This window comes from Cherax quadricarinatus, chromosome 18, assembly GCF_038502225.1.
Source record: "Cherax quadricarinatus isolate ZL_2023a chromosome 18, ASM3850222v1, whole genome shotgun sequence".
NCBI classification, from domain to species: domain Eukaryota; kingdom Metazoa; phylum Arthropoda; class Malacostraca; order Decapoda; family Parastacidae; genus Cherax; species Cherax quadricarinatus.
The window spans coordinates 20,971,391-20,988,297 of record NC_091309.1 but is presented as its reverse complement, the minus strand read 5'-3'; the positions used below and the strand labels follow the sequence as shown (position 1 = coordinate 20,988,297).

The following is a 16,907-nucleotide window of genomic DNA, read 5'->3' as shown; positions in this document are numbered from 1 at the left end:
TCATAAAATGGTTGCAAACAAGCCACGGAACGGGCGGAGATTGAACCCATGGCAAGTGAGTCCTGGAGTTTTAGAACTCACTTGCCATGGGTTCAACCCCCTCCCGTTCCGTGGTTTGATGAGGTAATTAGTTCCTCAACCAGGAAGCCGGTGTTCTGTACCTTAATCTTGATAAGGCTGAGAGATTGATTACCCAGTCTTCTATCTGTCTTCTGTGTATAGTTCTGCAAGGTTGAGGGGCCGATTTTTTCATCTACTGTCTCCAGTTTCCACACCTTCAAATTACTTCTGTATTTAATTGATAAAGCTGCTGGTTGGCGAAACGTTTTAAATGAAAGATACCCAGGTATTGCATGTCATAGTCTTCTCGTAGGTAAGGTATGCCAATATTATAATGATGCTCATGGTAGTGTTTATTAGTACAGTATAAATTTGTAACTAAGTGTAAGAAAACATATGTTCGTGCTCTATACATTTTTAAATGTGGTAGTGACGTATAGTACTCTAGTTCTGCTGGTAGGAATTATTATTATTATAATCAAGGGGAAGCGCTAAACCCGGAGGATTATACAGCGCCTGGGGGGGGGGGATGTGGAAGGCATTCAGGCTTAATTCGGGGAACTGGAGCACAGATCCAATTTCCTAAATCAAGAGCCCCTCACCAACATCAAGGAACCTTCCTTGAGGGGTGCTGGTAGGAAGTACCGTGCCTACACTCTCAAGGATGGGTGGGGATGTTACGGTTCGTTGGATCATTTTAATTGTAAGTATTGTATGCTCAGACAAGACAACTATGGAATTAGTAAGTATTAATATTTCCTTGGTTCACCTAACCTTGATAGGAGACAGGTGATGTATAAAAAAAAAAGAGAGAAGTGACACCACAAAGATTTCCTCTCGGACACTTCTATAAGGTGTAATAGCTCATTCTTAGCAGGAAGAGTCAACAGTCAGCGAGATACTTTTATGAACAGAAGTTGACGTTTGAGTCTTAATTAATAGGCTATCCAAAGCGGACAGTGAGTGAATTGTCTACCTCCTTTTGTACCTCGTCTCACCCTTGATCTTGGTTAAGAAGACATGTAGCAAAAGGAGAATATGAAGTATTTGACATAGCCTCGTGGTGAATCTCGTATTAATAAAGGTTCCTGTTTCTATATGTCTTTTTAACTTCTTGTCGGCACCTCCATACTCCAAACCCTTGATCTTCACTCATGCGTAGAGCTTCTACTGCCAACTAGCACCCGGATTCTGTTGTGTGATGAAAGAACTAGTCGTGGGGAGAACTTTTGTAGTGGTTTATACTGGTTCATCGGTTACCAACCCAGCCTCTTAGCCAAACGTCGGTTTTGTTTTTATAATAAAGTTCAAGACCTTTGGATTATTATGATGTTCATGGGGAAGCGCTAAATCTGGGTATTAGGAAATCAGATTTGATCCAAAGAAGGGAAGGCTAGCTTTTCTCTGTGAGGTTTGTCGGGTCCCTCTTTCGGTACTTCACTTTCTTGTAGATTGCCCGGTTTACCAGCGAGCTCGCAGGATTTACCTCCATAATTCTCTGACTCAAGAGCCCTTCCTCAGCACCATCTGCCCCCACCTCCCTTGAAGGGCCAAAACTTTTAAAAAACGAGGATATCATAATGTGAACATTGTTTTGTGGTATATCTACTTCCTCAGTCTTTCTCGGTAGTTCCCTTTTCTGGTCAACTACCTAAAGTCATCTTCATATATTATTGCATTTAGTGATGTTACTGTATGTTATAATTGGTTAAATATTCTCGACATTACAGTCACCAATCCTAAACAATGTATTTAGATACAGTGGGGTTAGCATATATAGCAAAAAAAAAAAAATACCGAATGGTGATATCAACTACGAAATGATTATTGTACTGAATAGTGACATCAACAGCTAAATGATAGTTGCACTGAATGGTGACATCAACAGCGAAATAGTGCAAAGGAATGTGCTTGGCATGCAAGGGACCAGGATGGAAACATTAACATGCTACGTGTGTTGTGTTGTGGTTGGATCAGCTGGACACCTAAAGATCCTGACGAGGGTTAACTACACACAATGTCCTGGTCAGAAAAAGCCGTTCTGTAATAAAATAGCTTCATCTCTTTACACCAGGCACCTGGGAACATTGTCTTGCGCCCCGGCTTGTCACCCTATTGTTACAAGCGGCGTCTTAGGCAAAGATATTTGCATAAAACTTAGGTCTGTATGTGTTTGCATGCAGAAGCAACACCCAGAAGACTGATATACAAGATTTGCATATTGTCAGGTTAGTACGAGGTGTAGGTGGACCGCACTCTGGATTGTTTTTTAGTTTTTGATGGTTTTGTCAAATACACTTGATTAGTTGAAAAAAAATCAGTAAACATACCACAGTTGTCGTGTTTTATTTTATTATACGTGATCATCCCTCCACTGATCCTGAGTACATGATCCCTTCACTGATCCTGAGTACATGATTCCTTCACTGATCCTGAGTACATGATCCCTCCACTGATCCTGAGTACATGATCCTTCCACTGATCCTGAGTACATGATCCCTTCACTGATCCTGAGTACATGAATCCTTCACTGATCCTGAGTACATGATCCCTCCACTGATCCTGAGTACATGATCCCTCCACTGATCCTGAGTATATGATTCCTTCACTGATCCTGAGTACATGATCCCTCCACTGATCCTGAGTACATGATCCTTCCACTGATCCTGAGTACATGATCCCTTCACTGTTCCTGAGTACATGATCCATCCACTGATCCTGAGTACATGATCCCTTCACTGATCCTGAGTACATGATCCATCCACTGATCCTGAGTACATGATCCATCCACTGATCCTGACATGATGCCTCCCCTGATCCTGACATGATGCCTCCCCTGATCTTGACATGATACCTCCCCTGATCTTGACATGATGCCTCCCCTGATCTTGACATGATACCTCCCCTGATCTTGACATGATGCCTCCCCTGATCTTGGCATGATGCCTCCCCTGATCTTGACATGATGCCTCCCCTGATCTTGGAATGATGCCTCCCCTGATCTTGGCATGATGCCTCCCCTGATCTTGACATGATGCCTCCCCTGATCTTGACATGATGCCTCCCCTGATCTTGACATGATGCCTCCTCTGATCTTGACATGATTCTATCACTGATCCTGACACGATGCCTCCCCGACCTTGACATGATGGCTCCCCTGATCTTCAGATCAAAAGTATATAATACCGACAAGTTGATGAATAAGGCACATGTGCAACACTTGGGTATCTTTACTGAGAGACGTCCCCTCGAGGAATGTTCCTTGGATCCAATGAGGGGATCTTGATCCAAGAAACTATACCTGCTTTCCTCCTTGGATTGAGCCTGAATGCCTCCCATTTCCCAGCTGCTGTATGACCCCTACAAGTTTAGCACTCTCCTCCTAAATATGACATAAATATTGAGAGAAGTTTCACCCACCGGAAGCTTTGTCAGTCAAATACAGACACAAGAACAGAGGCTTTTATAGTGGAGCCAGTGGAAGAGGTGAAAAAATGCAGCAGTAGCAGGTGTGATCATATGTGGCTGGGGCCTACATATGGCGGACTGTTGATCTTGTATGTGTGATACCTCCGTTGATCCCGTGTATATGATATAAACATGAATATTCTTGTGAATGTGTACAAATATTTGTAAATACACATATATGAGTGTATATTTTGTGAATTCTGAATGTAAAAATCCATGAACATGGGTAAGCACTTCACTGTAGACTCGCACGTCATCCGTTCTTTTCACTAATTGTGTAAACTTAACAAAAATGTGTATTGGTAACTTAATACTTTAAATATGACATTTAATCTACACACCAATTTAACTTTTTCAAGAGTTCATCTTGCCTTTTACACCTCTATTTTAATCTAAAGTAACTCAACTTTATGTAAAAATTAAGTTTCACACGTACTGAAGCAGACCACTTATTCCCTCATCGCAGTAACATGATAGAGAAATAAGCATGAGAGTTCTAGGAACAGAATACCAATAAATTACTAGTTCTTTTATCATGGCTGGTGAAAATATTTCCACTGGACCAGTGGTTCTTACCCAGTGGGGCTTACCTCTTTCCAGGAGTGTGTGAGTAATTTCCAAGTGGGGGGAGAGCATGGATCTAATGCAAAAATAAGAATAGTCTTAATATGTGTTGCCATTTTCTTATTTGGATTTTTAGAGGTTTTGCTCATCACAGATAGTTCCAGATGTCAAGGTTAAGAACCACTGCATTACACAAGTATTATTAATTCAGATAGTAATGTTTAAAAATTGTGTAAATGCCAGTGAGTGCACAAGTGGGGAGTTTGTCCTGCTTGAATGGTGGGTATCCAAATTATAGTTAGCATACCTAGGTAAAAAATTCATCGGTTATATCTAAATTTTTGCTTCATCAGGTTCAGTAATCGTGAGATTACTGTATATGCAATGGGATTGGTGTAAGGTTAATATATCACGTATACTATTACAGCCTCTCCTCACTTAGTGACGTACTTGTTTACTGACGACTCGGGCTTACGATGGGCTCTCTGACCAGTATGTATACTTTGCATACTCAATTCTGTTTATTACAATATACTGTACACTACTGTATAAACATTTAAAAATATACTAAAAATATAAATGGTGCAAGGGTGACACTAAAACATTATCAAAGATGGTTGACATAAACCCACTACCTGACTACCATTATAGTGTGCTCCTCATTTAGCGACGAATTTGTTTGACACAGTATTAGGAACAGAACTCCATTGTTAAGTGAGGAGAGGCTGTACTAGTACAGTATACTTCATACATATAATGTACTGTACTACTTAGGTTTACATGTTAAGGAAGTTGAGGGAGTAGGGTCTGTTGCTGTAGGTATTATAAGCATCAAAACACAAATATTTATAGATGTTCAATAATAATGAAAATGATGTATTGTGTAAAATGAACTTATTTTATCCCACAGACTTACTACGGCCAGGGTGACTACATCATACGACAAGGAGCCAGGGGCGATACCTTCTTCATTATCAGCAAAGGCAGGGTGAGTAGATGATAAGTTTTGTACAAGCTTAAATGCAACATCATTGTGAAGCCACCCATTTCTTTATGGTAGTTACATTTTGGGAACAAAATATAGTCCTATTTCCAGGTTAAATTGATGGCTAGGATTGGGAAGGTGAGTATTAAGAGTGGGCAAGCACAATGAGAGGATCTGTTTTTTAAAATTCCATCTTGATGTCTTGACCACTTTCTCAAAAAAATATGAAGGAAATTGTTAGGTGATTCTTCGGGGACAAACATCCTGTCTTGGGCCTTTTCCACTAGATGACCCACTCACTGGTACCAGCCCAATGACTGTGTCTGCCAATATGATGCTTAAGAACATAAGAATAAAGAAATACTGTAGATGACCTATTGGTCCATGTCAGGCAGGTTTAATTCACAACTAACCAGCCACTCAAAGTTCTCACCCCAGTGATGGCACCTGGAAGTTTATTCCACTTATCTACATCTCTACTGCTGAACCAGTACTTCCCTATATCTTTTCTAAAGCTAAATCTTATTAACTTGAGTCCATTGCTGAGTTCTTTCTTGTTTAGGTACTATAAGCACAATATTCATGTCCCCATTATTTATTCCTTTTATGATCTATACACTTATCATATCACCCCCTAATTCTGCATCATTCCAGAGAATGTTAATTCAGCGCCTTCCTTATGTTTTGTGTTGTAAAAGGTCTTTTGTGTAATTTTTAATGAAATATTCATGAAATGTTTTGAGTACCTGTACTTGAAATTAAAGCTTTCATGTACAGTACATGTACTGTCATTATTTCATTTGTAAATGTTGGGCCACAAATATGTACCTGATTTTGTCATACAGGTATGATAAAGTTGAGGATATATAAGTGTGGTGCAATCCTCCACATATATAAGCCACCTATTGTTAATTTCCTAAACTGTGTTCTTTCATAATGTGATTTAGACATTGAGAAAGCACTCGGAATTTTAACTGTGTTCAAATGGTATTTTAAGGTAACACACACTTACACTGGATATATAGTCTGTATATTTTGTGTGTACCGTAATCTATGCTGTTGCAGGTACGAGTCACCATGAAGAGTCCAGGAAGTTTGGAGGAAAAGTACATACGCAATCTTGAAAAGGGAGAGTTCTTTGGTGAAAAGGCACTTCAAGGGTAAGCTTCAACTTCTGAGTTAACAGTTTGTGTTAATTTACCAAAAAAATATACCAGAAATGTTATAAATTGTGCAAAGGTGACATTAAAACAATATCAAAGATGGTCAACACAAACTCGCTACCATTATAGTATGCTCCTCACTTAGCGATGAATTCGTTTAATGATGTGGTCTCAGGAATGGAACTCCATCGTTAAGTGAGGAGAGGCTGTGTAGAGTTTTTTTTTTTAGGGGGGGGGCTTGGGACATATCAGAGTCCCAGTTAATGAACAAATATGGATTTTGAGGTTGCTATATCAAACAGGTTCTATAGCAGATTTTTGCCTCTATGGCTTCAGGGGACGGCCTGAGTGCCGTGTGCAAAATAATAATAATAGAACTTTTCTTCGTCAGAGGAAAGAAAGTCTCCCTGATAACATTGTGTATACATAGTGTATAGCGTATACTACAGTGGCTCCCTAGTATATAGATGATAAAGGCTAAAGTGTCATTTGAAAACAGGTGAATTTGTAAATGAAGTGATAAGCCTATAGAGGCAGGTGCCAGAAGTCGCCAGAATCTTACCACAGTGGTCAGCTGTTTTAATAATCTTCCTGGCCTGCTAGTGTACTCGCATATAATCTAGTGATACCAGTGAATAGCAGAATACAGTGTTGTAGTAGCAACTAACCAGTATTATAATGGTACTTGGTAGAGTGGAGTGACTTTCATTAGTTTCTTTTTATTGAAATACCAGACGTATACTGTGATTTTCATATAACCTGTAGTTACCAGCGGTCGCAATATACACAACGAGAAGCAATTACAGTGGACCCCCGCATACTGTCGCCATCACATAACGTACCATCCGCATACCGCTCGCTTTTATCGCAAAAATTTTGCCTCGCATACCGCTCAAAAACCCGCTCACCGCTCTTCGTCTGAGACGCGTCCAATGTGCGCCCTTAGCCAGCCTCACATGTGCCGCTGGTGGCATTGTTTACCAGCCTGCCTCCGCGGTAACATCCAAGCATACAATCGGAACATTTCGTATTATTACAGTGTTTTTGGTGATTTTATCTGCCAAATAAGTGACCATGGGCCCCAAGAAAGCTTCTAGTGCCAACCCTACAGCAATAAGGGTGAGAATTACAATAGAGATGAAGAAAGAGATCATTAATAAGTATGAAAGTGGAGTGCGTGTCGCCGACCTGGCCAGGTTGTACAAGAAACCCAAATCAACCATTGCTACTATTGTGGGCAACAGAAAGGCAATCAAGGAAGCTGTTCTTGCCAAAGGTTTAACTGTGTTTTCGAAACAGAGATCGCAAGTGATGGAAGATGTTGAGAGACTCTTATTGGTGTGGATAAATGAAAAACAGCTAGCAGGAGATAACGTCTCTCAAGCGATCATAAGCGAAAAGGCTAGGAAGTTGCATGAGGATTTAATTAAAAAAATGCCTGCAACTAGTGATGATGTGAGTGAATTTAAGGCCAGCAAAGGTTGGTTTGAGAGATTTAAGAAGCGTAGTGGCATACATAGTGTGATAAGGCATGGTGAGGCTGCCAGTTCGGACCACAAAGCAGCTGAAAAATATGTGCAGAAATTCAAGGAGTACATAGACAGTGAAGGACTGAAACCTGAACAAGTGTTTAATTGTGATGAAACAGGCCTGTTTTGGAAGAAAATGCCAAGCAGGACCTACATTACTCAGGAGGAAAAGGCACTCCCAGGACATAAGCCTATGAAAGACAGGCTTACTTTGTTGATGTGTTCCAATGCTACTGGTGATTGCAAAGTGAAGCCTTTATTAGTGTATCACTCTGAAACTCCCAGACCGTTCAGGCAAAAGAATGTCCTCAAGGAGAATTTGTGTGTGCTGTGGAGGGCAAACAGTAAGGCATGGGTCACTAGGGACTTTTTCTATGACTGGTTACACCATGCATTTGCCCCCAATGTGAAAGATTACCTAACTGAAAAGAAATTAGAACTTAAGTGCCTCCTGGTGTTAGACAATGCCCCTGGTCATCCTACAGATGTGGCAGAGCGACTTTATGGGGACATGAAATTCATTAAGGTGAAGTTTTTGCCTCCTAATACCACTCCTCTCCTGCAGCCCATGGACCAGCAGGTTATTGCAAACTTCAAAAAACTGTACACAAAAGCTCTGTTTGAAAGGTGCTTTGTAGTGACCTCAGAAACTCAACTGACTCTAAGAGAGTTTTGGAGAGAGCACTTTAATATCCTCAATTGTGTAAACCTTATAGGTAAGGCTTGGGAGGGAGTGACTAAGAGGACCTTGAACTCTGCTTGGAAGAAACTGTGGCCAGAATGTATAGACAAAAGGGATTTTGAAGGGTTTGAGGCTAACCCTGAGAGGATTATGCCAGTTGAGGAATCCATTGTGGCATTGGGAAAGTCCTTAGGGTTGGAGGTTAGTGGGGATGATGTGGAAGAGTTTGTGGAGGAGGACAATGAAGAACTAACCACTGATGAGCTGATAGATCAACTTCAACAGCAAGAGGCCAGACCTGAGGAAACTGGTTCAGAGGAGGGGAGAGAGAAATTGAAGAAGTTGCCTACTACAAAGATTAAGGAAATCTGTGCAAAGTGGCTTGAAGTGCAAACCTTCATGGATGAAAATCACCCTCACACAGCTATTGCAAGTCGTGTTGGCAACCTGTACACTGACAATGTTGTGAAACACTTTAGGGAAGTCATAAAGGAACGAGAGGTACAGGCCACTATGGACAGATATGTTGTGCGAAAGAAGTCCAGTGACTCTGAAGCTGGTCCTAGTGGCATTAAAAGAAGAAGGGAAGTAACCCCAGAAAAGGACTCAACACCTCAAGTCTTAATGGAAGGGGATTCCCCTTCTAAACACTAACACTCTCTCTCCCCTCCTCCCATCCCATCAATCATCACCAGATCTTCAATAAAAGTAAGTGTCATGCAATTGTGCATGCCTTTTTCAGTTTGTGTGTATTAAAATTAACATTTCATGTGGTAAAATTTTTTTTTTCATACTTTTGGGTGTCTTACACGGATTAATTTGATTTCCATTATTTCTTATGGGGAAAATTCATTCGCATACCGATCATTTCGCATAACAATGAGCCCTCTTGCACGGATTAAAGTCGCTATGCGGGGGTCCACTGTATTACTACAGAAAAAGCGTCCTTCCTCCAAAATTTCCACCAGTCAACTATAGTGATAATATAGCATTTATTGTGGTGGAGACGAAAAAAAACTAGAAAAGCTAGATACAACGATTGATAAACAAGGGTTGAGGCTCGACCGTTCGTCACTGTAGGAGCTGCCAGAAATCACCGGTTCTTCAACACGCAAGTTATACTTTTGTATCAATCAAATCACATATTACTCGGGTAGATAATTTCAAGTAGATCCTTCATGTATTAGCCCAAATCACCGACCAGTATGTTTTAAATAAGCGACCCACTGATCAGATCAGCCTGGTTCCGAACCCTTGACTGGTCCGAACCCTTGACTGGTTTCAAACGGATTCGTTAGACAATAAAGCAGACTGTAAACAGATGGGGTTGTAGGCGCCCTTATCAAACACAAACAATAAATATAAATCAGGAACGTACACGGTAAGCTGTCCAATATACAAGTACAGTTAGAAATAGAAATACAAATAGCTAGAGCTTCATTTAAGGAGGTTATTAATAGAGTATTCAAGAGGTTGCTAGTAGAATTACAGTAAATCAACCATTCAAATCATTATGAAGCCCTGTGTAGTCTGCAGTCAATCAAACAAACGGGCTTCCACATGGATAAATTATCATTTTTGTGGAAATTGGTGTCACGCCCCTTGTGCAGATATCCAGGAACTAGCTACAAGCAGTATTAAAACAGAGAAGTGTTTTTGGGTATGCCCAAATGAGATAAATCTGTGGACTAAAATCACAAGGGTATTAAAAGAGGATAACATCAAAGCTGCTTTCATAGAAAACCTGGAAGCTTTCTACAACAGATGGGAACATAAAAAGTCTGGGCTGAATGGTACTGCCCTTGATACTGGCCATGTAGTCAGAAACTGTAAGGCTGGAGGTGATGTCCTGGTAGTCAGTAAATGTGGGGCTGATAGTGCTGTCCTGGGAGACAGTAATAGTGAAGCTGGAGGTGCTGTTCTGGGAGACAGTAATGGTGAAGCTGGAAGTGCTGTCCTGGGAGACAGTAATGGTGAAGCTGTAGATTTTGTCCAGGTAGTCGGGAATTATACGCAGGAAGGAATACATATAAATGACCTCATAGGGGACAGGAGCCATAGTGGGGAAACAAGTGTAGTCAAAGATAAGATAAAACCAATATTGCAAACTAGAAATACCACAGGAAATAGCAAACAAGAGGACTTCATTAGCAATAGTGAGGATATATTACCAAAAACAACTGGTGGGAGCTCCATTGTTGGTGCTAGGGAGGATAGGAATAAGACAGGGAAACATGCACCAACAGGGAATACAGTCACAGAAACCCAAGGCAAACGGAAACCAAGCCTGTGCACATACTATGCACTTGGTATCTGCAGACATGGGAAATCTGGAAAAACAGATGGGACGTGCAACTATGACCACCCTAGAAAATGCCATGCCCATATGACAACAGGAAAATGCAAACTCCCTTCCTGTAAGCTTTTTCACCCTGAAATGTGTACCTCTTCAGTACAGGAAAGACTGTGCTATAACTTAAATTGCCATGCACACCATCTAAAGGGGACAAAAAGATACAAAACATCCAGGCCATGGGAAAACCTGGGTAGCCACAGCCACTCAAGAGGGAGAGGTTTTTTAGTGCCAGGAAGGAAAAAAAACTGGCAGGAAATGGCAGAAATCGTACACCAAATCCAGTCATTCATGGAGTGGAACCACAGTCAATGGCCTCCACTCCAAACCAACAGATACAGATACTAATGCCGGAAAAAAAATCTCCCCCCAGTACCAACAATACCACCAGTCCGATGACATTCTTCTTTGCAAATATACAGGGTCTAAAGCCAGCAACAAACAACAAAATACCTTTCATCCGTGGACTGCTTGCAGAGGCAAAGGCAATGTTCGCGGCTTTCACTGAGACCCACATAAAGAATCACTTGGACAACAAAATATGGATCCCAGGTTACAACCTATACAGATGTGACAGAGTGAACAGGCAAAAGGGGGGGTTGGCCTGTACATTGCAGAGTCACTTGTTTGCACAGAACTGCTTAATGCCTCAAATGAAGTAGTGGAAGTTTTAGCAGTAAAGGTCGAGAACCAAAACCTAGTCATTGTGGTAGTCTACAAGCCTCCGGATGCAACATCCCAGCAATTCCAGGAACAGCTGTTAAAAATTGACCACTGTCTGGAAAATCTTCCAGCTCCTGCACCCAACATCTTGCTCCTGGGGGATTTCAACTTAAGGCACCTAAAATGGAGGAATATAGCAAATAATATTGTTGCAGTAATAACACCAGGAGGCAGCTCTGATGAAAACTCACACTCACACGAGCTTTTAAATCTCTGCACAAAATTCAATTTAAACCAGCAAATAATAGAGCCTACTAGACTGGAGAATACACTAGACCTCATCTTCACTAACAATGATGATCTGATAAGAAATGTCACCATATCAAAAACAATATACTCAGATCACAACATAATTGAGGTTCAGACATGTATGCGTGGAGCCCCAGACCGACATAATGAGACTAGTCACGAGGGAGCATTCATCAAATTCAACTTCAATAACAAAAACATAAAGTGAGACCAAGTAAACCAAGTCCTAACCGATATAAGCTGGGAAGATATACTAAGCAACACAGACCCCAACTTATGCCTAGAACAGATTAACTTGGTGGCACTCGATGTATACACAAGGCTTATTCCTCTAAGAAAAAGGAGGAGTAGATGTAAAATAGAAAGAGACAGGCGCTCCCTTTACAGGCGACGGAAAAGAATAACAGAGCGGCTAAAAGAGGTCAATATATCTGAAATGCGTAGGGAGACACTGGTCAGAGAAATAGCAAGCATCGAACTTAAGCTAAAGGAATCTTATAGGAGTCAGGAATCGCGGGAAGAACTAAAAGCCATAAATGAAATCGAAAGAAACCCAAAGTATTTCTTCTCCTATGCCAAATCAAAGTCGAGAACAACGTCCAGTATTGGGCCCCTACTTAAACAAGATGGGTCCTACACAGATGACAGCAAGGAAATGAGTGAGCTACTCAAGTCCCAATATGACTCAGTTTTTAGCAAGCCGCTAACCAGACTGAGAGTCAAAGATCAAAATGAATTTTTTATGAGAGAGCCACAAAATTTGGTTAACACAAGCCTATCCGATGTTATCCTGACGCCAAATGACTTCGAACAGGCAATAAATGACATGCCCATGCACTCTGCCCCAGGGCCAGACTCATGGAACTCCGTGTTTATCAAGAACTGCAAGAAGCCCCTATCACAAGCCTTTTCCATCCTATGGAGAGGGAGCATGGACATGGGGGTCGTCCCACAGTTACTAAAAACAACAGACATAGCCCCACTCCACAAAGCAACAGCAAAGAACTACAGACCGATAGCACTAACATCCTATATCATAAAAATCTTTGAAAGGGTCCTAAGAAGCAAGATCACCACCCATCTAGAAACCCATCAGTTACACAACCCAGGGCAACACGAGTTTAGAACAGGTCGCTCCTGTCTGTCTGAACTATTGGATCACTACGACAAGGTCCTAAATGCATTAGAAGACAAAAAGAATGCAGATGTAATATATACAGACTTTGCAAAAGCCTTCGACAAGTGTGACCATGGCGTAATAGCGCACAAAATGTGTGCTAAAGGAATAACAGGAAAAGTCGGTCGATGGATCTATAATTTCCTCAATAACAGAACACAGAGAGTAGTAGTCAACAGAGTAAAGTCCGAGGCAGCTACGGTGAAAAGCTCTGTTCCACAAGGCACAGTACTCGCTCCCATCTTGTTCCTCATCCTCATATCCGACATAGACAAGGATGTCAGCCACAGCACCGTGTCTTCCTTTGCAGATGACACCCGAATCTGCATGACAGTGTCTTCCATTGCAGACATTGCAAGGCTCCAGGCGGACATCAACCGAATCTTTCAGTGGGCTGCAGAAAACAATATGAAGTTCAATGATGAGAAATTTCAATTACTCAGATATGGTAAACACGAGGAAATTAAATCTTCATCAGAGTACAAAACAAATTCTGGCCACAAAATAGAGCGAAACACCAACATCAAAGACCTGGGAGTGATCATGTCGGAGGATCTCACCTTCAAGGACCATAACATTGTATCAATCGCATCTGCTAGAAAAATGACAGGATGGATAATGAGAACCATCAAAACTAGGGAGGCCAAGCCCATGATGACACTCTTCAGGTCACTTGTTCTATCTAGGCTGGAATATTGCTGCACACTAACAGCACCTTTCAAGGCAGGTGAAATTGCTGACCTAGAAAATGTACAGAGAACCTTCACGGCACGCATAACGGAGATAAAACACCTCAATTACTGGGAGCACTTGAGGTTCCTAAACCTGTATTCCCTGGAACACAGGCGGGAGAGATACATGATTATATACACCTGGAAAATCCTAGAGGGACTAGTACCGAACTTGCACACAAAAATCACTCACTACGAAAGCAAAAGACTTGGCAGACGATGCAACATCCCCCCAATGAAAAGCAGGGGTGTCACTAGCACGTTAAGAGACCATACAATAAGTGTAAGGGGCCCGAGACTGTTCAACTGCCTCCCAGCATACATAAGGGGGATTACCAACAGACCCCTGGCAGTCTTCAAGCTGGCACTGGACAAGCACCTAAAGTCGGTTCCTGACCAGCCGGGCTGTGGCTCGTACGTTGGTTTGCGTGCAGCCAGCAGCAACAGCCTGGTTGATCAGGCTCTGATCCACCAGGAGGCCTGGTCACAGACCGGGCCGCGGGGGCGTTGACCCCCGGAACTCTCTCCAGGTAAACTCCAGGACCATGTACGTCAGGAAGTGACTGGACTGGTGGGCCCTACAGATAAACAGATACAGAATTCACCAAGACTTGTCTGATGGCCTTTTTTCCAAAAGAATTGTCAGATGTTTGTGTAGATTGAAGATTACATGCATACATCTCACCCACAGTCACCAGCTTTCTGATGCTAAAATCCCCTGTGACTTGTGGCAAGCTGCTTACTTTGGAGCACATTTTAAACATTTCCCCATGGCTTTGGTCATTTTGCCTGTATTACTTTTTTTTTTATAAGCACTGAGATACTTGTATGAGATCAGTAATGTTTTAGTTGAACAGTTGATGTTAACTATTGAATTTTTTAAACTGACATGCGTTGCAATAGTTACTCTTTTTACATATGCTTGTTTGTATGATTGATTTTTATTTCTCAGGATTAGTTTAAACTTTAGTATGTGTATTTGTGAACACTATGTGTAGACCCTTTTTTATTAACAAGAGACCCAGCCTGAGACTTGGCCACGGGGGCGATGACATTGGGAATCGACTAATAGTAAACTACAGGAAGAATAATGAATGACCTCACTTATACAGTTGCTCTGTAGACATTAAAACCTGGAATCAGGTCAGGTGTTACCATGTGAAGACACTACTGCAGCAAACTGTGAGCATGCCATCTGGAAGTAGAGCTGTAAATTGCCCTGACCTTACCTCACTCCATTCCACCAGACTGAAGGGCACACCTGTAATAAATGAAAAAAAAAGTTTCTATCTAGTGTGAAGGAGATTCTCTGACTTCAGAACTTTTCTCAAGCTTGCTGACCTGGTTACACACACGTCTTGAACACACTTAAATGGATAGCAGCATCCTAGAAGCTGCTAACCTTCTCAAATATGGCTTATGATAAACATGAGTTAACAGCAAAAGATTCCTACAATAACTAGAAACTACACATTATATGTAGAATTTTACTGTTAACCAACATTTGACCTGCTGCAAATGCTTAGAACAAAACATGTTGTACTTCTAAAGAAGAGGCCAATTTGACCTGCTGCAAATGCTTAGAACATTGGTTGTGTCAAAATAGAAAAGCCTATAGTTACGCAAAGTGTTTTGGGCAGACTAAACTTGGAACTGTAAAATTACTTGACATGGAGCAGATAGATTATTTGAATACTAGGTTTAAAATAATGAAGTTTTCTGAAGTTAAGATTATCAAATGCAGTGATCATTCTAAATAATAAATCTGCTTTAAACAGTAATGGCAGTGCTAGCCATTACTGTGGTAACAATTTAGCTAGCTTAGTTCTGCAATTTGCTAGTCAGATCTTTTCTAAAAAGAACTTGATATATGGTATATTTTTTCTTTAATTTTGTTTTAATATTTCAAATGTGAAGTAGTTCCTAATTAATATAGCAAACAATTTAATAAGAGCTTATTTTTTTTAGTACTGTACACATTTTTTGTAATAGTTTATGTGTGTGTTAGGTGTGAAGTTTTACTTGTGGTAACCTTTCACGGAGGGGGGTGCCTTGATGCTGGTGAAGGGCTCTTGATCTTAGGAACTGGAGCTGTTCACCCATTCTTTAGATTAATCCTGATTACCTTCCATTTTCCATATGTATGATTCTTGAGAATTTACTCACTTCCCCATGATTATAATAATAAAATTAGTCTCTTGTATTCACCCCTCAATATTTTTCTTACAGAGAAGATATCCGCACAGCTAACATAATTGCCGACGACCCTGATGGTGTCACTTGTCTGGTGATAGATCGAGACTCCTTTAAGCAACTGATTGGTGATCTAGAAGAAATTAAACATTGTTATGGACCAGTTGATCTCTCTAGGAGGAAGTAAGTTAATCTGAGTAAAGATTTGTAGACCATCCACAAATAGTTTCGATACAGTGCTGTTCTTATAGGATTTTCATCACATTTTTACAATACTGCATTTTTAGTTTCTGATAATTTTTACTTGCTTATACAGGCAGAGTTTTTTTTTTTTTGGGGGGGGGGGGAGGAAGCATCAGGGAAGAGAGGTCCTATACAGGCATATCTCAAGGTCATATCCAGGTTAGGTAAGGTTCATCAGGAAACAGGACAAGTGCTTCCTGACTTGGGTCTTAGTCAGATGATGACCCACCGTTGGAGCTTTTGGTCATCTGATTGAGGCCTTCTGCTGACTTACTGGTCCACCCCTTTAAAAATTATGGTCATAGTTATAACTATTTTTTTTTTTTTTTTTTTTTTTTTTTTTTTTTACAAGTTGGCCGTCTCCCACCGAGGCAGGGTGACCCAAAAAGAAAGAAAATCCCTAATATGGTGGGTAAAGTTCCGGACTGCCACCATAAAGCAAATATCGCCTTAAAGCAAATCACATCCTTTTTCACTTGCTAGTGCATATAAAAGCCTAAAAACATATTTACACTATCATTTAATAAGTATGCAATAGCACTAGGCCTAAAAAAGTGCAAAAGTAGAAATAAAAGTTAAAAAAAAAAAATGAAAATTGCTGAAAATCATCTTAAGAGCAAGGTAAGCGCCAAAAATAATAAACATGAATATAATTGAAAAACACCATATTAGTGAAGTGCTCTAAAGCAAGTACCATATTAACAAAGTATGCCTGTACTACGATGCTCTGAAGTTCACTGCACTCATCACTCAAAACATCCTTTAATTTGCAGGCAACATATTTGCA

The 16,907-nt window shown here is 40.8% G+C and overlaps 1 protein-coding gene across 3 annotated transcripts in view; it reads left to right on the top strand.

The window, feature by feature from the left end:
- Positions 1-16,907, top strand: part of for (cGMP-dependent protein kinase for) — a 1,322,775-nt gene that overhangs the window by 1,187,739 nt on the left and 118,129 nt on the right. For all 3 annotated transcript variants that reach the window (XM_070086331.1, XM_053777365.2, XM_070086330.1), the window contains 3 exons: positions 5,003-5,080; positions 6,143-6,237; positions 15,914-16,060. In XM_070086331.1, the coding sequence (XP_069942432.1) occupies positions 5,003-5,080; positions 6,143-6,237; positions 15,914-16,060 (320 nt within the window). The remainder of the gene's footprint in view (positions 1-5,002; positions 5,081-6,142; positions 6,238-15,913; positions 16,061-16,907) is intronic.